General features: G+C 36.4%; 3 protein-coding genes across 3 annotated transcripts; all 3 read left to right on the top strand.

Moving 5' to 3' along the window:
- The first annotated feature begins 1,102 nt into the window (after window positions 1–1,102).
- Window positions 1,103–3,207, top strand: LOC107482170 (WAT1-related protein At3g30340). Its single transcript, XM_016102568.3, has 6 exons — window positions 1,103–1,413; window positions 1,645–1,707; window positions 1,846–1,962; window positions 2,065–2,494; window positions 2,627–2,778; window positions 2,852–3,207. The coding sequence occupies exons 1-6, from the start codon at window positions 1,232–1,234 to the stop codon at window positions 3,024–3,026; spliced, it is 1,119 nt and encodes a 372-aa protein (XP_015958054.1). The 5' UTR covers window positions 1,103–1,231; the 3' UTR covers window positions 3,027–3,207.
- A 6,111-nt stretch (window positions 3,208–9,318) lies between these two features.
- Window positions 9,319–14,461, top strand: LOC107482227 (uncharacterized). The gene is given in 10 exon segments (XM_052258885.1): window positions 9,319–9,617; window positions 9,809–9,936; window positions 10,195–10,288; window positions 10,999–11,058; window positions 11,418–11,474; window positions 12,073–12,115; window positions 12,225–12,302; window positions 13,200–13,527; window positions 13,603–13,753; window positions 13,859–14,461. Coding segments are annotated over 10 exon segments (1,176 nt in total). The 5' UTR covers window positions 9,319–9,470; the 3' UTR covers window positions 13,949–14,461.
- A 777-nt stretch (window positions 14,462–15,238) lies between these two features.
- On the top strand, window positions 15,239–19,738 carry LOC107482226 (cellulose synthase A catalytic subunit 8 [UDP-forming]). Its single transcript, XM_016102648.3, has 13 exons — window positions 15,239–15,613; window positions 15,701–15,804; window positions 15,883–15,934; window positions 16,027–16,174; window positions 16,273–16,554; window positions 16,640–16,985; window positions 17,100–17,237; window positions 17,317–17,442; window positions 17,536–17,748; window positions 17,927–18,155; window positions 18,247–18,446; window positions 18,528–18,881; window positions 18,963–19,738. The coding sequence occupies exons 1-13, from the start codon at window positions 15,436–15,438 to the stop codon at window positions 19,548–19,550; spliced, it is 2,958 nt and encodes a 985-aa protein (XP_015958134.1). The 5' UTR covers window positions 15,239–15,435; the 3' UTR covers window positions 19,551–19,738.
- The last annotated feature ends 1,390 nt before the right edge of the window (window positions 19,739–21,128 follow it).

The following is a 21,128-nucleotide window of genomic DNA, read 5'->3' as shown; positions in this document are numbered from 1 at the left end:
ATATTATCATGAAAACAACAACACCTGTGAGGACATTTTACTAAAGGAACATAAAAAATTCTTTTTTCTTTGTGATTATATATTATATTTCTTCATTTTAATATCAGTATTTCTTGATTTTCTATGATCATGCGAAGTCATTATTTGTGTACATGCTAGTTCTTTTTCAACCGAATAAAAAAGCTCTAGACTTAAGAGGGTTGATATATCAATAATATTATTCTTGCTTTCAGTTTCAAACTACATGTGGCTATAGAAATTCTAATAAATCTATCCTTTAGCACTGAAGAGTTCAAAGCATTTATCTGGCATGAATTAGAAATTTAGAATCAAGTTTTGACCGTATTATTATTATCTGCATAGCTTTCTAATCACATTCAAAATCAAATTATTAAAAGTAACCCGTGATTAACAACAGAAACACAGCATTATTTGAATCCGAATCACCATCCCTTAAAATCACTGATATTCTCCTAGTTTTTCTGCTTTATCTTACCAAAGATTATGAAATGACTGACATTTTATTCTAGCTTTCCAAATTTTTTGATGTGGGGGCTGCTTCTCAATACTGTATTAAAAGGTAAAACAGAAAATTAAAGAAAAGCATTAGATGCCAAGCACCTTTTTCTAACACACACAGTTTCTACTACAAGATAGAGATGCCTGTGAACACTCAAAAAAAGGCTCAATCAGATGCAGAAAAGAAAAGGATAAAAGAATGTGGACAATTTATATGAATGAATAAACATGAACTGTACTCTATGCCTAGCTGAGATGAAATGTACACATGAAAACCAATGGACTAAAATTTGTTAGGCCAATAATATCAGTGTGACTCATGATGATTTATACTTTTGAATCAACCTGGAATTCATTTTTACCATTCCCTGAAATTGATTCCAGAATAATCTCCATCTGTGGAACAGGAACAGTTAGGAGTCAAAAGAAAACATGTGGAGGAGCATCTTCCACACGCACACACTAAATATTTATTTAATTACTGTCCAAGATAGTTTCTTAAAGGTGTTTGATTTGATATCTGCAATATGAACTTGCTTTCTTATCTCTTATTATTCTGAAACATATATATAAACCTACAGGTTATGCTTATAGTTGCATTGCAAGCTTGCTACCATATAGGAACCCTTTTTTTTCCTTCTTCTTTCATTGAAAGAGAGGAGAGAAAAGGAGAAGCCCTGAACTAATTATTATTTTGCATTGGTGAAAGAAAATGAAGACTTCTGAGGAATGGAAACCTTTTATGGTAATGATAGCAATTGATTTTTCTTCCACCATAGTGAACATTCTTCTAAAGAAAGTTCTTGAGGAAGGGATGGACCATTTGGTGTTTATCACATACCGTTTGTCAATTTCAACCATTTTCCTAGTCCCTATCAGCTACTTTTGGGAAAGGTAGGTTCCCTCAATTGCTAGATTTTGTTAACTTTCCATTTATAGAATTATTTTGGCATTTTTGACATGCTTATAGTATATAGCCCCATGCTGCAATGATTAATCACTTTGAAGTTCTTCCACTTTGAGAAAACTAACTTCCTTTTTCTTTTGTCTCAATAATGCTAAGCTGAAAGTGAACCATCATGGAAATTATAGGACTTGTAGTAACTTGTTATATTTTTCTTGCAGAAACGGAAGACCAAGGCTCACATTTAGAATTTTGTGTTACCTTTTCTTCAGTGCCATTGTTGGGTTAGTAAGAAAAAAATTGCAGTCTTTCTTAGTGATTCAGCTTCTAATCAGTTTTTTTTTTTTTTTTTCCTTTGAAAATTGTGTGCTATGGTCAATACATGAGTGCAGCCAAAAGAAGTAACAAATAATGTCTTGTAGGGCATCAGTCACACAGTACTTCTTCCTTCTTGGGATCCAATACACCTCTGCTACCTTTGCTTGTGCCTTTGTCAATATGGTACCTGTGATCACATTCATTATGGCATTGCCATTTGGGTATGAATCTATGAATTATATATTCTTATAGCTCTTTATTTATTGTAACAACTGCATCATCAATCAACTTTTCTTGTTTCTTTTCTGTTGATTGTAATGTAGATTAGAGACTCTGAACATCAAATGTAACAGTGGGAAAGCCAAGATTCTTGGTACACTGGTGTGTGTAGGAGGGGCATTGTTGTTGACACTTTATAAAGGAAAGCCCTTGTTTGATGTTTCTCACTATGAGTCTGCAGCAGCATCAACAGGCATGAGATCTGCAATGAAGCAACGTTCTTCTCCACCTACTAGAATCATTGAGAAATGGACCATTGGTGTAATAGCTTTGATTCTGGGAACACTGTTTTGGTCTTCATGGTTTATCTTGCAATCAACTATAGGGAAGCTTTATCCATGCCGGTATTCTAGCACAGCCATCATGACTTTGTTTGGAGCCATTCAATCAGCCATCCTTGCTTTGTCCACTGGCAGAGACTTGTCCATGTGGATCCCCAATGGCAGGATACAAATACTCACTGTTCTCTATTCTGTAAGTAATAAATTTCTCCACCATAGTTGTTTAGTATTCTGGATTATGCTCTATGATTGTTAAGTGAAGAATATGTAAACTAAATCACAGAATGTTTTGGTGGGAGTTTTGTGATGGAAGTATGATTTTCAGGGCATGGTTGGGTCAGGGTTGTGCTATGTGGGGATGTCATGGTGTGTTAAAAAGAGGGGTCCTGTGTTTACTGCAGCATTTAGCCCTCTTGTTCAGATAATGTCAGCCATGATTGATATCCCAGTCTTGCATGAGCAGCTCCATCTTGGAAGGTACTAAACAGAACAATCTTATTCTCTCTGTCACATTGATATTGATCATTTTGGATGTTCAATTTATTGTTAGTGTGTTGGGATCCATGCTGGTAATGGTGGGATTGTATATTCTTCTGTGGGGTAAGAGCAAGGATAATCAGAATGGTGTGACAAATTTAGTAGAAGAAGGTGGAAACAAGGAACAAGTCCCTCCCCCACAAACAACACAACATGTTGCTATAACCTGCGATACACGCTCCAACTGAAACCACCCTCATCAATATTAGATACGGTTTAGTGGCAATGTTGTACAATTTTCATCATGCATTGTCCAAAGTCATAAAAAAGAGATGCTGATCCATGTTGAGTTGAAGGACACCAAATAATAACATGTTCAACACATGCATGTGTAATTCATCTTGTCAACTTTTCATCGTGGTTTCTTTTTTTGTTCGACTCAAACCACTGCAAGAATCATTCCTCAACTGTCAAATAGATTATATTTTCAATAATGAGTTGTTCATTTTCATGTTATCTTACCGGATTTGTTAACCACCAGACAAACTTATTCTGTTTCTAAATTCTAATCATCTTAAACTCGAATAATGTCAAAAGGGAAAAACAAATTGTCTTATTACTATAAGAATTAGTGGATTAATATACACTAACGTAGATTAATTCACTTACATTCATAATAAATATTATAAAATACTAAGAGAACTAAGTCCCAAGAGCCAATGTCTTTTAAGCTGCATTTCATTATAAAAATAGGATTAGATAAGATGTTGTAAAATATAAATAGTAAAGATACAATAATTAATGTTCTTTTATTTTGTTTAATAATAAACTAAATATAAAAAAAATAAATTATAAAAGTTTAATTTATTTTTATTTTTTTATACAAAATAGTTAGAAAAAATATAATAATAAAAATTATAATTGTAAAAAATTATTGAGTTTCGAGAACTAAACTATAATTAAGATGATGACTAAATATTATTAGACTATTATCCAAGTGGTTGTGTAATTTGTTTTGTTTAGTATGCAGAAATTAAATTGAATTAAAACTGGCCCAAAAAGCAAACGCTGCTCAAGTCCATACGCACACACAATCATGGCCTAAGGATATATATAATTGCTACCATCTAAAATCCTTTTATCAGAAACAAAAATAAGTCTTTTTTTTTTTTGTCAAAAAAAATAAGTCTTTAAGTCAAGTGAAGAAAAAGAAGTCATTGGCCCAAGATTCTTACAAGTCATTTAGCATCTAGTCCACTCACACAAACAAACTCATAAAACTCAAATATTAGTTCACCTTGAACAAAAACCATCACAAAAAATTTACATCAAAAATAAAAAAAATGCTTCAGGGATCAAAGAAAGAAAATAAGCCCAAGAACATAAACAAGCCCATATCCATAACCTAAATCTGAACGATGGTCCACACTTAAATCCATTCATTCACCGTAGTTACTAACTAGGTAACTCAATTTCAATTTCATTTAAACCTCCTCACATCCACCGAACCAAAAAATTCTCACTTCTCTCTCTTCTCTTTCTTTCATATCACATCACTCTGTGACAAAAAGAAAGAATGAGAAAGTTCTGAAGCTATGACAAAGGGTAGAACAAAAAGCTTATTTCCAAAATCAAACAAGAAGAAAAAGAAAAATGGTTATAACAAGAGGAAAGATTTCTTCGGAAAAGAGAATCACAAAAAGGTGATTTCTCCATTTGTGCTTCATCAAGAAACCATGAAGAAATTAACTCTGTACAAGCACCGTTTTGAAAACTATGGAGAAGGTGAAGTCAATGGTGCTCTATTTGGAATCTACGGTCAAGAAACAAACTTAGGGCCAAAGTAAGAACGCACGGCTCAAATTCAAAATGCATGGAAAAAAGGCTGAAAGAGAAGACTGAAGGTAAGGTTGCATGTCACTGCTTCTACTCTCTTTCTCTCTCTCTCTCTCTCTCTCCTCTGTGAATGTCGCTGCTGCATTTGTGTATTGGAAGAAGAAAAATTAACATGTGCTGAAGCAAGGTTTCAAGCCCTGGAAGCTTCACTCCTCTATAATATGAGTGAACGGCCTAGGATTGGATTAAGGAGAGAAAAGTACAAAGTTTGGGTCCTCATAGCTCTCTGAGCTGTTTATGTTCTTCTCTTTCATGATTTTCATTTTGTATTTTTTTTTTAAATTTAGTCTATCTGAGGTTCATTGTAAAAGGCAAACATGGTGAAGTTTGTAAGAAAAAGTCAATAAGTGAAAAAAGGAAGTGAGCTAGACTTGGAGAAAAAGGCTAAGTTATCTCAGAAATCTTTTGTTAGTATTTCTGTTTTGTGTCATGATCTTAAGAGGATTCCCTTACAAGTTGAGTTAACACTTTGCTGTTGAAAGCTAGGGTGAGTCCTAGTCAAGTTCAGATTGGGTTAGAATCTAGACTTGTCCTAGATAGGATTTGGTAGATCCTAGAGAGAATTGGTGAATGTAATTCTGTTGAAAGATAGTGAAATTCCGTTATTGTTGTGATGGAGACTGGATGTAGGCTACATTGCATTGGGTGGCCGAACCAGGATACACCTGTGTGTCATTCTCTATTCTCTTCTCTGTTTCTGGTTCTGCACTATAGGAGACAAAACACAAGTATCTCATACCGCGTTAAGAGACAAAACTATAGTCTATCATGTTTTTTACTCAAAGTATCTCTATTGAACTCAAGGTTAAAAGTTAAAAAAAAAAAGAAGACCAAAATTCAATCCTCCTTTTCTTAACCACTGATAATCATAGAATAATAAAAATAATAAAATAAAAAATAAAAAATATATCTCTTAATAGTATTTATGTATTTTAAAATAAAATATACTAATTTAATATTTAATACATCTCTCATTTATCAAACATAATTTTATATGTTCCATATCTATAAAAAGACGGCGTCTAAAACACGAATTTTTTTTCCAGTCCCATTCTTCTTCTCCATCACTCACCCTTTTTCAGCTCGAGCCTCCATTCCTCTTTTCCATCGCTCACTTTTTCTCAATTCCAGCCTCTCATTCATCTTCTCCGTTACTCATTCTTTCTCGACTTAGGGTGCAAGGTTCATTTTGAAGCTAAAATTATAACTTAGATATAACTCACTCTATTTTTGAGGTCATTGTGTGCTGTATAATGAAATGTTTATTTTGTTAAGATTCATTTTTTGAAAAACCTAGTTCAACTTTCCAATAATATAATTTAAGCTTAAGCTTTTCTAATAAAATGGAAATGATCCATTCTTTGAATATCTATGTTATTTTATTGAATTCTGATGTGATTGTTATAGTTTGAGGAAAAAGAATGAAATCACTTATCTTAGGCATGTAATTTATTCTTTGAATTTATACTTCATAAAATATAAATAAAATGTGTATAAATTATATTAATTTATGTGTATAAATTTTAATAAATATGAATATAAATTGTATTGATTAATATGTGTAAATTTTAGTAAATATAAGAATACTTTATTTATGCAATATATTTACTAAAATTATTACTGACCTAGTATTAATTTAAAATAATATAATATTTATTGACTATGAAGTATGGTTGTTTATTAAATTCAGCATAAACATATTTTAATTTGAATTTTATAATTCTTAGTTATATTATAAATATTAAAAAAACACTTGGCACATAAATAAACGAACGTATTACGTAACAGTTTTTTTTTTCTTTTGGACGGATTATTACGTAACAGTTTTTTTTTTGGACGGGTTATTACGTAACAGTTAACACCAGTCATCCACAACGTTATGGACCTCATAATGGGCTTTAACTTGGTGTGAATTGTACGCAAGCCCACCTTGGACCTAGCCTAGCTCAATAGCGTCAGAGCTCACTTGCGTCTTCACTACACAAGAGTTTTAGTGTAATTATTTTTTTGGGCTCCGGACCCATTATACTAGAAAAAGTTCTCTTCATGTTTCGACGATGCACGGCAGCAGCGACGAGAAAACGTACACAAAGAAGAAGGATTGAAAGCGAAGGAATCATTTTTGATGCTGATGAACAATTTAAGATTCAAGAACCAGCAGCATTATGCCGTAGAATAGTGTTACCGCATGTTATGTTCTTATTGAATAGGTAGAGCACACGCACCCGTTAAGATTTGTGTTGAATATAGAATGGATAAAATTTAATTTATAGTTGCAGATGAATTTTGAAGCTTGAAGTCAATATACAAATAGAAAGAGGCATAGGTAAAGGTAACTTTTGTTGGTGTTTCGGTATGGATGTTAGTTTCAGCTTGTTGCTTCTTATTCGCGAATTCATTGAATCAGTTGCTGAGGAAGCGTTGGGGATGAAGATTGGACCTGAGATGAGATTTTGCGGTTGCAAGTCGTCGGTTGGTCGGCGGGTGGGGCTACTTATAAATATACTTCGATGTCAAAGTAAGAATCTGTACGATGAGGCGATTAATTAGGGTTGTAGTGACGTACCGATAGAGAAAGGTAGGTCCCTCCCCTTTATTCCTTTTTATTGGGTGGGATGTTTCGTTTAGGTCCCGTTGTCTAGAAGCTTTCGCCAGTTGTCCAGACCTCTGCCGAGGAGATTGCATCATATGAGGAACACTTTTTTTTTTCATGCGGGTCATAGACCCGTCGGATTGCAGGTCTGTTAGGTGGACTCCCGGTTCTTGTTGGGTTGGGCCAGAACAGTTTCCCTAATGTGTCAAGTCGTAGAACTTACAGCTGGCGCATTAGTTTAGCCCGTATCTTCGTGTAAAGTAGTCTTCCTCTAATCGCGACTTCGCCGGCGGGACTTATATTTCTAGTGCTTTCTTCGTGCACGTGAGTTTTCCCCCAACCATTGCTTTGAGACATCGTTTCAGTTCCCGTGCGCAGAGCATTAAATGCTCTTTAAGAGTGATTTAAAAATGCGTGAAAAGGTTAATTCTACCCTTGACTTTTCATGCTTTTTCAGTTACAGTTACCATTCTCATTTTTATCACTTCATTTCATTTTCTTGTAACTGCTACCACCATTTCCTTCATTGCTACCATCATTTCTCTCGTTGTCACTGTCCTCCTCTTGAAACCTTCTACATTCGTTTTTACTGGTAAGTGACCTGCTGTTTGCATTACTTTGCTTTACTTTCTGCCATTACCATACTGGTTTTCTTGTTGTTATTACCTTTTGGATCCAAAATTGTTGTTATTACCTTTCTGCGCACAGGTCTTTCCTTTGCTCCAAGCACTTTTTCAGCCCTTTCAGGATGACCTTGTTCACTGCCTTTGCTTTCCCGTTGTTTTGAGGATGCTCCATAGAGGAGAACTTTTGCTTGATACCAAGACCTGATAGGAACTCTCCAAATTTTTCATCGAAAAACTGTGTTCCATTATCCGATATCACGATCTCAGGAATTCTTAATCTTGCGATCACTTGCCTCCACAAAAATTTCTAGCAATTTACGGATGATATACTCACCAATGGCTTTGCTTTTACCCACTTGATATAGTTGTCAATGGTCACGATTAGGTATTTGACTCGTTATGAGGCCGTCAGAAATAGGCCCGACAGATCAATTCCCCACTAGGAGAAAGGTCGGGAGGCCATGTTGGAGGTCAGCTCTTTTGCCGGCACCTTATGGAAGTTTGCATTTTCTTGGCATCTGAGGCACTTCTTCACATATTCGCTAGCGTCGGTCATCATAATGGGCCAATAATAACCAGCTTTGACAAGCTTCTGGGCCAAGAACTTTTTTTTGCGCGCGAGCGGGAGTTTCGGCTATGCTTGGGGTGGTAGCGGTCTCTCGCCGCCAATTTCCTCTTAAGGTTTTGGACCCTGTGTCTGAGTTCTTGCATGATCTGAGAGTTGTCGCTGCCGATATCCTCTAAAGGACACTTCTTTGGAGATCGGTCATAGCAGTTGTCTTGGCCATAGTGGGTTTGTCGGTGCCTCCAAGAGGTTCCTGTACTCACCCTACTCATGAGGCGATCTCTTTGGCATTTATTGTCCCCATCCTCTCCTAGCTTGTCTTCTCGGTGGAAGAAAGCCTCCATAATCAACTCGTGTCAGGTCCTCATAGACAGTACTATTTTTTGTGAGTTTGTTGAATCAATTGGTGAGGAAGTGTTGAGAATGAAGATCGAGACTTGAATGCAAGGTTGAGATGAGATGTTGCGCCTGCGAGTCGTCAGTTGATCGACGGATGGGACCACTTGTAAGGACACTCTGATACCAAAATAAAAATTCGTACGATGAGATAACTAATTAAAATTATAATAAGGTAGAATTGTAGTGAGGTATTTGTGAAAAGAGGTATATCTCTCTCTTTTATTTTTTTTTATCGGGGGACCCTTCCATTTAGTCTAATTGTCTAAAAGTTTATTTAAACCTCTGCTGTAAAAATTACGTCATGCAAGAGACGCTTTATTATTCGTGTGGGACACTGTGGGTCGTGGTCTCGTGGACCCATCAGATCGTGGGTCCATTAGGTGCTAACTATTGAAAATCAGGAAAATCATTCTTTACTCTTTAGAGAATATCGAAGTTTTATAATTGTGAATTGTTAGTATATTGTGAATAATGAAAGTTTAAATGTAATTGCTTTGGTGTTATTTTTATCCCAACATTAAATTCTGCTTCCATTTTCCATTCCCAACGTCTTCCAATACAGCTAACAGGTTCAGCATAATAAGCACCGCCATCAAAGTAACGTAGGCCGTCGATGGCGGAGGCGGGGTCATCGGAGGCAGCTGCAACGGCGGTGGCAGATAAGCATAGTAAGCCTCGGCGGCTGAAAGGACACAAGGACTGCACTACCTCCTGTATTGCCTCACGTGACAGGCCACGTGTCATCGTCACCTCCGGCGAGGTTCTTTCTGTTTTCCTTCTCTTACCAAGACTTGCACGTGTGGCTGCGTAACTAGGGTTCATAACGCTTCCTTTTAATATATGCTATGTCATGTCTGATTCCTCATCATGTTGCTTTAAATTTAACTGCTTTGTTCTGATTTAACGCATTGATTTTTATCTGTTTCTTAATTGAAAATATTGAAATAAAAGGATGGTCGTGTTTGCTGGTTTGACATGCGGTGCAAAGATGTGGCGAGACTGGTTATGGATGTTAGCGTGGAACCCGTCACTTCCTTGTGTTTCAAGACTGGTGAGACCATTTTCTTCTTTTAAATGTCATTTGTTCTTAATATTTGTTTTAGTATCTATTTCACAAGGGATTCTAGTCATAAACTCTTTCTTTCAAGCTGAAAAGTGATTAACTAATCTTTTACTGATTGCAAATAGTTGTGCTTAGTGGTGCATCTTTACACTAATAACATGTTAATACCTTGACTCAAAAGATTAATGATACAGGAACTTAATGGCAGCTTGAAAGATAAATCATGCGGTTTCATATACAGGAACTGTATATTATGTTCTGTCCTGCTGTATACTAGTCCCTATATATTATGTTCTGTCCTACTGAAGGCCACCAAAGAATGGAAGTCACTGGAGAATTATAATTATAACAAAGAGGAGATAAACAAGGTAAACAGTATGACTTGTATTCAGTTATATTGCTATGCATTTTCTTGATCTTATTGAGTGTTTCTGATGCTCTCTTGGCATGTGAAAACGAAACGCTGTCTTATATATCTGATTTTCCACCTGTAAATAAATGCTTGCATAACACAGGTTAAAGTAAAAAGCTGAATGAATAATGTAACATTTTCATGGTTTTGCCTCACCTATTTCAGCATTTTACCATGCATAATTTTCCCATCAGTTTCTTATTCTAGTGTTTTCTCTTGCAAATATTTGTCAAATTCTCCTAAGCTTTATAAATGCCAAGTTATTTAGTTGGACAAGTGGTAAATAGAAAAATTAATATAAAATAAATTGTGGTGTATTTGTAGACACTACTTCACACTCTCTTCTACTTGTAGCTCAGAAATGTTAAGTGTAGTGTTTGTTTGAGATGCCATGTTTGTCTCTTGGCTTTCTTGCATGAGATTTTGAAATGGGATTTTAATCATTGTTGTGAACACTAATTTGGTTCTGTGGGTTTCTTGATCTACACAAACTATTGAATCGTTAAATTGGATTGCAGCATTATACCTGAACTAATATTTGCTTGCACATTCTTCCATTCTGCTATAATACAAACTGATCCTGCTATCCTTGATTCCTTGTATGGAGGTGCACTTTCTTTCTTTCTTTCTTCCATTCCTATGGTTCAATTTTTCATGGTCTTGCAGGTTGTATGCAACTTGAAGTCCTCGTTTCTTGCTGCAGCTGATGATAGTGGTGAGGTGAAGGTATGCTTCATATTTATTCAACATGTGCTGTCTGATTTCTCCTATGCAATACCACATATATCAGTTGTTATGAGCTTCTTTCGTATTTGGTACTTTGATTGGGATCATCATGACCTTTGGAGTTTGGACACCTGAAATTTCTTTGATTTCCTGTTGGTGACATTCACCAAGTTTTCTTACTCTATTCTCTCATTAAACAAAAACATAAAAGTTAAGTTATACTTTCCTGAGAACATGGAAATCGCATTTATGATTTAAAACTAATTTCTTTTTCCATTCTAATTTGATATATTATTGGTTTTATTCTGTATGCTTCTAATTTCATCCGTTTCACTACTGATTGAAATTGTCTTTGAAAGATTATTGACATTCGCCAGCCATGCCTCTATAAAACTCTACGAGCCGGTCATACATCTGTATCCTTCTTGATTCCTAGTGGTGCTTCGGAAAATGGGCGCTAATTATGCAGATCTGGAGTTTTGTGTTTAAGCTATTTATGCTTTTGGTCTGTTCCTTGTATATTACATTATAGTACTGTTATAGTCTCTAACTTTGCGGCTAAGTTCTAATTTCGTCTCTAACGTTTGAAACGTTCTATTTTTTGCCTCAAACGTCTTATGTCATCCTATTTTAGTCTTGTAGTCAAAATTAATTTTTTTTTATTCTAAAAGTCCCTTTTTTCCCTCTATTATTATCTTCTTCTTTCTCTTATTCTTCAACAAATTTCACTCTCAAATCACTACAACTACCACTATGGTCACCACAATTATGATTGTTGTCGTTGCCTAGAAGAAGATGATAATGGAAGAAAGGGGTGTTTCAGGAAGAGAAATTTTTAATTTTGACCAGAGGACTAAAATAGAACAAAATAAGACGTTTGGGACAAAAATAGGAGGTTTCAAATGTTAAGGACAGAATTAGGACTTAGACTAAATGTTAGGAATTAAAACAATACTTTACCCTATAATCTATTTATCTTGTTATTGTTTGTTTCGCCTTGACTTTATGTGGTAGATATGTAACACGGTGCAATTTCTTCCTTGGAGATCGTATGAAGGTACTTATCTTTGTTCTTTCTCTTTTACCCTTATATGAATAAATCTATCGTTTCTCCCTCCCCCTTCATATTTATGGAAATCTGACTCCAACTTTTTGTTCTTTGGCAGTAATTAGTGGAGGTCTTGATTCTTTGCTATTGATTTGGGACTTCTCCAAAGGGCGATCACACAAAGTTGTGGATTTTGGTATGTTTTTCCCTATAATGTCTAACTCTGTACTTGTTAATTTAAGTTTTGCCTGAAATGACTTTAACTATTTTATAGAGCCTTCTTTTGTGTTTGTTGATTTTGGCAATGACATAAATCTCCTCATGCCTTTTTATCAACAACAAGATTTTAACAAGCAAGGTTTTTTCTATAGGGTGGAGGATATTATGCGGGTAGGGAGAATATGCGAGTTCATTTGGGTATGTGGAGAGTGGAGAGAATGAATGGCTTTCTTATACCCAGGACCATTTTCTTTTCCTTGTCATATCTCTAATACTTAACCCAAGTTCATTTTCAGAAATATACAATTTATTGACTGAATTTCATACTGAAATCAATATCTGAGGGCATAGTTCTTCTTTCATCTTATTTGATGGCTTGATGCTAGTTCTAATATGCTTCTGCTCATTTTTGGTTGAGAAATGCTGCAGAATAAGAAAGCTCAAGTGTAACTATTGCTTTTGACTCCGTTCAAAATCTTGGTCTCAACCATGAATGGAAGGTTAGGCCGTTTTAAAAACATTTTAATTTAATGAAGTGAAACATGAATTAGTGACTACTGACTTTAGAGAATGCAAGTCAGAAACAAGTAGTTTTTTAAATTTGAAGAAGCAAAAAGTCATCTCTGTAGTTAGGCATACATGCATAATGCATGTACTGGGATAATAACTCCATGCAATGCTTTCTAATGATCTTCTTGCCGATTTTATTTTCATGGTTGATTTGAATATTTTTATATGGTGGCTTTTTTCTCTTTTTAAATTACTCAATCATGGATATGTATACCCAAAAAAATGATGAGTAATATATAATGAAAGACAAAATAAATGAAAGGGAAAGAACGCTACTCAATCTTTCTGCCCCTTCTTGCTGCAGGTTCACTTGAGGCAAACAGTAGCAACACTGGCCAGTGTGTCAATCCTGCTTTTGTTTATGCAATAGCTGTTCCAGAAGTTGACATGCTAGATAAATCAGATAAGATCTGTGCTGTTGCAAGGGGAGATGGAGTTGTTAGTGTGATTAATATTGAGTCTGAAATTGCTGCTAATAGGTCAAAGAGCTCTTCAAATTCACGAAAAGGATCTCAATCAAGATCAAAGGATGGTGCCAGTTCAAGTAGTAATGTGGATGCAGGTCAAAACGGAAATAGGAGGTTGCATTTGGATTACACTTTGGGTGGCCATACTGCAGCTGTTTCTTGCCTGTAAGTCAAATCTTTATCGTCGTAGTAAAGACTATATTTGCTTGCCAGTTGCCCCCTAACTCATGGGTAACTCAGGGAATTTTCATTGTTTGGGGAAAGAGGGAAGTTCATAATATCCGGAGGAAATGATCAGTTGGTGAAGGTATGGAATTGGTCCAGTTATCGTGATTCTGGAATAGGCGACAACAGTGATATCCTAAACTCTACCATCAATGTAGGCCATAAAGTGAGTTTTCTTCGATGATTCCATACAAAATTTTGATGCTGGTTACTTATTTTTCTTCAGCTTAGTATGTCTATTGTGCATTCATGTAAACACCTTCTTTGGCAGGTCAATTCACTGTGTACCGTCCCAGCAGATACAGACAACCTTGTCGTGTGTGACACATCTAAATCAGTAAAGGTCTATTCCGTAACTTAGTCTAAAACTGGATGAAAGTGGCTTTTGTGAATTATCCTGGAGAGCAATCAGAACTTTCAATAACAGATTACTCAGAGGATCATGTTCCTGGGCGCAAAACACAACATAAAAGCAGCAGAGATTTAATCTAGGCATACCTGCATATATTGCTGCTTTGAGGTTCACTATGACCTATTCTTTTGCTTGTCCACACGGTCCAAGTCGTTTCATGTGTACTTGTTATCTTCCAGTTTTTTCATGCTACTTGTCAACCTTTTTCATGTATCCATTTGATTTTTAGGCTGGTTTTCTCGTCAAGACTAATAATTTGTAGTTATTGTGTTTAGAAGTAAAACTTGTTTTGTTTGATGTTCTCGTCGTGCTAATTTTCGTGTTTGTTCCTGCATTTGAGATTTATCATATTAGACCGGTTGTTAGTGAAAAGTGAAAACAGAGCACTGAGCAAGCTCAAGTTATTCTCCGGTGTCTAAAGAAACTAAAATGAATAATGAAATGAACCTTGATACTTGGATATTATCATTGTACTTATGTTAGACTCTATCCTAATTTCTATATAGGGATTTTCCAAACTAATTATCCATGTGGATCCTGTGTAGAAAGTATAAAATATCATTTCTAATTGGAGTATATAAATTCAAATCGCTTATCTAATTCAATTCAGATTGAAATCGGTCAAAATTGTAATAACTTTAAATTTAATTGGATTTTTTTCTAACAAATTATGTGGATTGGATCAAGTTTTGATCTATATTTTTAAATCAATCTAATTTTATTATTTTATTGTAAAAAACTATGATTTTTACTTATAATATGTTTTAATATATTATGTAATTTATTTTATTCGTGCATTACTTTTAGAGATAAAAAACATGCTATGTCCTTTTAATTTTTATTTTTAAGTACTAGAAACTTTAAATTCTATTCCACAATCACGCTATATATTTACACACACACACACAGTCTTTAGATTTAGTTATTTTCCTAAATCGACTACATTGCATTGCAAACAACCTTGATTTCTAGTATTCACAATTTGCAGAAGTAATGTCATAGTTGATAGACATTAAATATTTGAGGGATATAACGTTGGAACAAGTTAGAATCAGAACGTACATTTCAATAGCTACAAATGAACCCACTGATATAGAACTTTGCATGCTAATAGTGAAGTATCTTTATCAGGTAGTATCAGGTATTAGGTAGGTACGATATTATTATTTATAATGTTGTGTTGGCGGGGCTTATAGTTAAAGAAGTAGGCCGTGCAACTGTCAACTGTTCCATCAAACATAACAGACATTGCCTCTCATCTCATCTCTCTTTTTCTGAAACCAAGATCCCAACCCCTCAACCTCCAAAAACAACACACTACTTGCTATGCTCCATCCTCCCAACATGGCCAACACCAATTGCTTTGTGCTCTTCCATATAAAACCTATAATAGGAGCAGTAGTACCAGCCAGATATACTGATCTTGAACTGGAAAAATGACCGAGTCTGGTGTTCCCCTATGCAACATTTGTGGGGAACAAGTGGGGCTTAATGATAATGGGGAAGTGTTTGTGGCTTGTCATCACTGCGCTGTCCCAATTTGCAAGGATTGTTTTCAGCATGAAATCAATGAGGGTCATACGGCTTGCTTGAGCTGTGGTGTTCCTTATCAAGGTCTCAGAAAATCTTTCACACTTTACTCGTTCAATACATGCCTTTTTCCCCACCTTACATATGTTTCCTTTTGTATTTTTTTAATAGCAAGAACAAACCGCAACGATGATGACATTCTCGATGAAGATGATGATGTTATAATGGTTTCTGAAGATCACTCCGCAATGGATTCTCAGCCCAGTAGTTCTCAGGTAATGAGTTATAGCAATTATTAGAGAAAAAGCTGTTAACATTTGCACTGACAAACCACACCACTGAAAATTCTGCAGGATGTTGGACTCCATGCTAGACATCTCAGTTCAGTCTCTGCCGTGGATAATGGTAAATGATATAGACTTAGCTACACTTTCTATGCAACTTATGAAGAATTCAAGGTCCTTCATCATCACAATATGGTTTTGTTGATCTTGTAGAAGTAAATGATGAATCTGGCAAGTCAAGCTGGAAAAGCAGATTGAAAAGCTGGAAGGGAAAGGATAAAAATAGCAAGAAGAAAAAGGCTGCACCTAAGGATGAAAATCAGGCCCCAGTTCCACCACAACAGCATATGGAAGATAAACGGTGAGTTCAATGAGAAACATAAAATAATTTACCTGAAGTGGTGCTTAATTTGATTCTGTATATATGTCATACTGTCATGGATTTATGATCTTTTGCAGGCCAACAGAGGGAGATGCTGCTGCTGTGGCTGCGCCACTTTCAGTAGTGATTCCAATATCAAAATCCAAACTGGCACCATACAGAATTGTGATAATCATGCGACTCATAATCTTGGGTCTTTTCTTTCATTATAGGGTTACAAATCCTGTTGAAAGTGCTTTTCCTCTGTGGCTGACATCTATCATCTGTGAGATCTGGTTTGCATTTTCCTGGGTGTTAGATCAGTTCCCAAAATGGTGTCCGGTCAATAGGCAAACTTTTATTGACAACCTGTCTGCAAGGTTAATGCACAAAGTTCTTAAATGTTTCAATACATTCTGCTTTATACTTTGGATGTTGATGATCACTTATATACCGTGATTTCAGGTTTGAAAGAGAGGGTGAACCCTGCCAGCTTGCTGCTGTTGATTTCTTTGTCAGTACAGTGGATCCTCTGAAGGAACCACCATTGATCACAGCTAATACAGTGCTTTCTATCCTTGCCATCGACTACCCTGTAGATAAAGTGTCCTGTTATGTATCAGATGATGGCGCGTCCATGCTCACGTTTGAGTCGCTGGTGGAGACAGCTGACTTTGCAAGAAAGTGGGTGCCATTTTGCAAGAAGTTTTCCATTGAACCACGTGCACCTGAATTTTACTTCTCTCAGAAGATTGACTACCTCAAAGACAAAGTGCAGCCTTCTTTTGTGAAGGAACGTAGAGCAATTAAGGTAAGGAATTCCAAATTGAGTAACTCCACTTAACACTATATTCATTCATCTCTTTGTTTTCCAAATTGAGTATCTTAGAGCAACACCTTCATGTTTCCCTTTCAATTCTATTAGAGAGAGTATGAAGAGTATAAAGTACGGGTCAATGCTATGGTAGCAAAGGCTCAGAAAATGCCCGAAGAAGGGTGGACTATGCAAGATGGAACGCCTTGGCCGGGAAATAACTCTCGTGATCATCCTGGCATGATTCAGGTATATCCATTGTTTCTGTCTGTAATGAATTTAATCTGAATGTTAATATTGTACTCTCATGGCTGCCTCAAACTTCCAGGTTTTCCTTGGACGCAGCGGTGCTCATGACACTGAAGGAAATGAACTTCCTAGGCTAGTTTATGTTTCCAGAGAGAAAAGACCTGGTTATCAACACCACAAGAAAGCTGGTGCTGAAAATGCACTGGTATGGATAGATACTTCAATTTCCATTAGTATTAGTATTTCATATAAAGTCACTAAGAGTTTATAGTGCTTGATGTTTGTTTGGATTATGCAGGTGAGAGTATCTGCAGTTCTCACAAATGCTCCTTTCATTCTCAATCTTGACTGTGATCACTATGTTAACAACAGCAAAGCAGTTCGGGAAGCAATGTGTTTTCTCATGGACCCAGAAGTTGGTAGAGACGTGTGTTATGTGCAGTTCCCCCAAAGATTTGATGGTATTGATCGTAGTGATCGATATGCCAATCGCAATACAGTTTTCTTTGATGTAAGTTCATAGAAAAAAACAGAGTTTCTCTCCTAGATTCAATCAAAGTATGTCATCTCCTTATGTAGTCAGTTCACCAAACAAGTTTTTGCAGAATTGAAAATTGTGGAGACAACACCTTCTGTTGTTTCTAACTGTCATATGTAATGAATGTTCTATTAATAATCATCCATTTCAGGTTAATATGAAAGGACTTGACGGCATTCAAGGACCAGTGTATGTGGGGACTGGATGTGTTTTCAACCGGCAAGCGCTTTATGGCTATAGCCCACCATCCATGCCGAACTTACCATCTTCATCATGCTGTTGCTGCCCCTCAAAGTCCAACAAAGATGTCTCTGATATTTGCAGAGATGCAAAGAGGGCAGAAATTAGCGCTGCCCTTTGTAATCTCAAGGAGATGGACAGTAAGCACTTCGAATTATGTCAATAAGTACTAGAGAAAGATGCAGCAGAATCTTTCTTAAGTGACACTACTGGGTTCTTTTCTTCTTGCAGATTATAATGAGGATGAGAGGTCAGTGCTGCTTTCACAAACAGGTCTTGAGAAAACTTTTGGTTTGTCTACTGTTTTCATTGGATCAACACTAATGGAGAATGGCGGGGTTCCTGAATCTGCGGATCCTGCCATGCTGATCAAGGAGGCAATTCATGTTATTAGCTGTGGATATGAAGAGAAGACTGACTGGGGAAAAGAGGTTTGGATTAAATGCTAATAATCTTTGTAATGAGTCCATACCATCTTCACATTTTAAAATGTATGTTTGTGTGTGTTTCAGCTTGGATGGATCTATGGCTCAGTGACAGAGGATATCTTAACAGGGTTCAAGATGCAATGCAGAGGATGGAGGTCAATATACTGCATGCCCTTGAGGCCTGCATTCAAAGGGTCAGCACCTATCAACTTGTCTGATAGGTTGCACCAAGTCCTTCGTTGGGCACTTGGATCAATTGAAATTTTCCTAAGCAGGCACTGTCCCCTCTGGTATGGATGCGCCGGTGGCCGTCTCAAATGGCTGCAGAGAATGGCATATATCAACACCATTGTCTATCCATTCACATCCCTTCCTCTCATTGCTTATTGTACTTTGCCAGCAATTTGTCTTCTCACTGGAAAATTCATCATACCAACGGTAATAGTTACTTCATATTTCTTATTATTGGTCTAAAACATAACTAAATGCATAATTCTCAATCATTCGGTTTGATCCCAGCTTTCGAATGTTGCGAGTGTTCTGTTTCTTGGCCTTTTCCTGTCCATTATAGTGACAAGTGTGCTGGAGCTGCGTTGGAGTGGTGTTACCATCGAAGATTTGTGGCGAAACGAGCAATTCTGGGTGATAGGAGGTGTTTCAGCACATCTGTTTGCAGTGTTCCAAGGACTACTTAAGATGCTGGCTGGTGTTGATACCAACTTCACAGTGACAGCAAAGGCTGCTGAGGACACAGAGTTTGGAGAACTCTACATAGTGAAGTGGACTACACTCTTGATTCCTCCAACAACACTTATCATAATCAACATGGTTGGTGTTGTTGCTGGATTCTCTGATGCACTCAATGGAGGCTATGAGTCTTGGGGACCACTCTTTGGGAAGGTGTTCTTTGCCTTCTGGGTGATTTTCCATTTGTATCCATTCCTAAAGGGTCTCATGGGTCGCCAAAACCGCACTCCAACCATTGTTGTGCTCTGGTCAGTCTTGCTGGCCTCTGTCTTCTCTCTAATTTGGGTTAAGATCAATCCATTTGTCAACAAAATTGACGATGCTACCTTAGCTGATACCTGTGTTGCTATTGATTGTTAACAAGCCACTACAAGTTTTGTGTGTAAGCAAGAATTGTTATCATTATACTATGCTTTTTGGGTGGTTTGGGCCCTCAAAATTATATAAGCAACATGTAGTCTATGTTTACTAATAGCTAAAAGGTTTGAAACACAGATTCAAAAGTGTAATGTTAGTTGCACAATAATCTCAACTTAGACTTGGTTTAACTGTTGATACAATGATATGATGTGCTGTATTAAATTTGATGGATCGCTATACTAAAATAATCTAGCGATAAAGTTTAGATTTTGTTACGGCCTGACCTAAAGAGAACATGGGCCGACCCGACCCACTAATCACCCGACCCGAACGGTCGGGTATGAGGCATTCATTTACTGACTCGAACACGCGTCTAGGACAGTTCGCCACTACAGCTGTACAAGGAAGCTTTGAAGAAGGTGGGTTCTGCCCTTGTGAGACTCACTTCTGACACAGTATATATGGAGAGGGTCCTACCCCTCCCCCAAGGTAGGATACATACTACTTTATCTCTTTTTTGCCTGCACACTAGACTGACTAGAGAGTCAGAGTGTCTTTGCAGGTGACACCCCCTTTTACCTCAGGAGCTCGGAACGTCGGCTGCTCCAACTTCGCTCTCGCGACCCGGTTTCAGGTCGCGCCCCACATATCAACCCAAAGATCCCTCCGAACCGTCCGGTATCCGACCTACCGAACAGATTTATATCATTGGACCTTAGTACATGAAAATATTAAGAGTTCAATTGAAATGGCTGGTAACTAATTTGGTCACAAGAATTAAGTGGCACTAATGGACATTTATTACACTATGCAATTATGCATGCATGGATGATATGCGCTACTTAGAAGCTTGCAGAAAAAAAGAGACAAATAAACGTCAATTAAAAGTATGCCACGCAGTATTGACGTAGTTTCAAAGTGTTTCCTATAATCTTACATATAAAATCTAGTTATTGTGCTTTTTCTTCCCATAGAAGAAATAAAGAATGCAAGTACAACAAATGAAACGTAAGAATGAGGGAACCAAAATGATGCTACTAGTATTTCCTTTAAAAAGGAAATAAAAAATGAAAGGAATTGTTTTTGCTACTACACAATGTGCTCGAGTATTTGGTCCCTTTGAATGACTAATAAGTAATAATCAATTGTTTGGAGAATAATTTTAATATATAAAAAATAGATTCCACATGGCAAATACACTATTGCTTCGGTTTTCATTTTATAAAATAATTTTGTTGGCATGATAATGAAGTCCAGTTATCAATCTTGAGAGAATGATAAAAAGGTGCAGCAGCTAATTATAGTTTAGAGAGAAAATAAAGCCATCAAAGGTTGAGCCCCAAAAGAAGTAAACATGGCAAAGGGGAACCCAATGCAAGAGCTGGATTCCACTCATCTGACCCACCTGATGCAAATAAAATAAAAATACCAACAAATAAATAATCTAGTTGAAAATAGTAAAATACCATTGCTCCGACAAATATATTATTATATAGTATTTTTTATAGTGTTTAAAAGTTTGGTGTCTGATTGTTAAAAATGATTAAATAATTAATATTTAATATAAAAGTATAGAAT

This window comes from Arachis duranensis, chromosome 3, assembly GCF_000817695.3.
Source record: "Arachis duranensis cultivar V14167 chromosome 3, aradu.V14167.gnm2.J7QH, whole genome shotgun sequence".
Lineage (NCBI taxonomy): Eukaryota > Viridiplantae > Streptophyta > Magnoliopsida > Fabales > Fabaceae > Arachis > Arachis duranensis.
The sequence above is the reverse complement of the archived record's forward strand: the minus strand, read 5'-3'. Positions and strand labels throughout refer to the sequence as shown.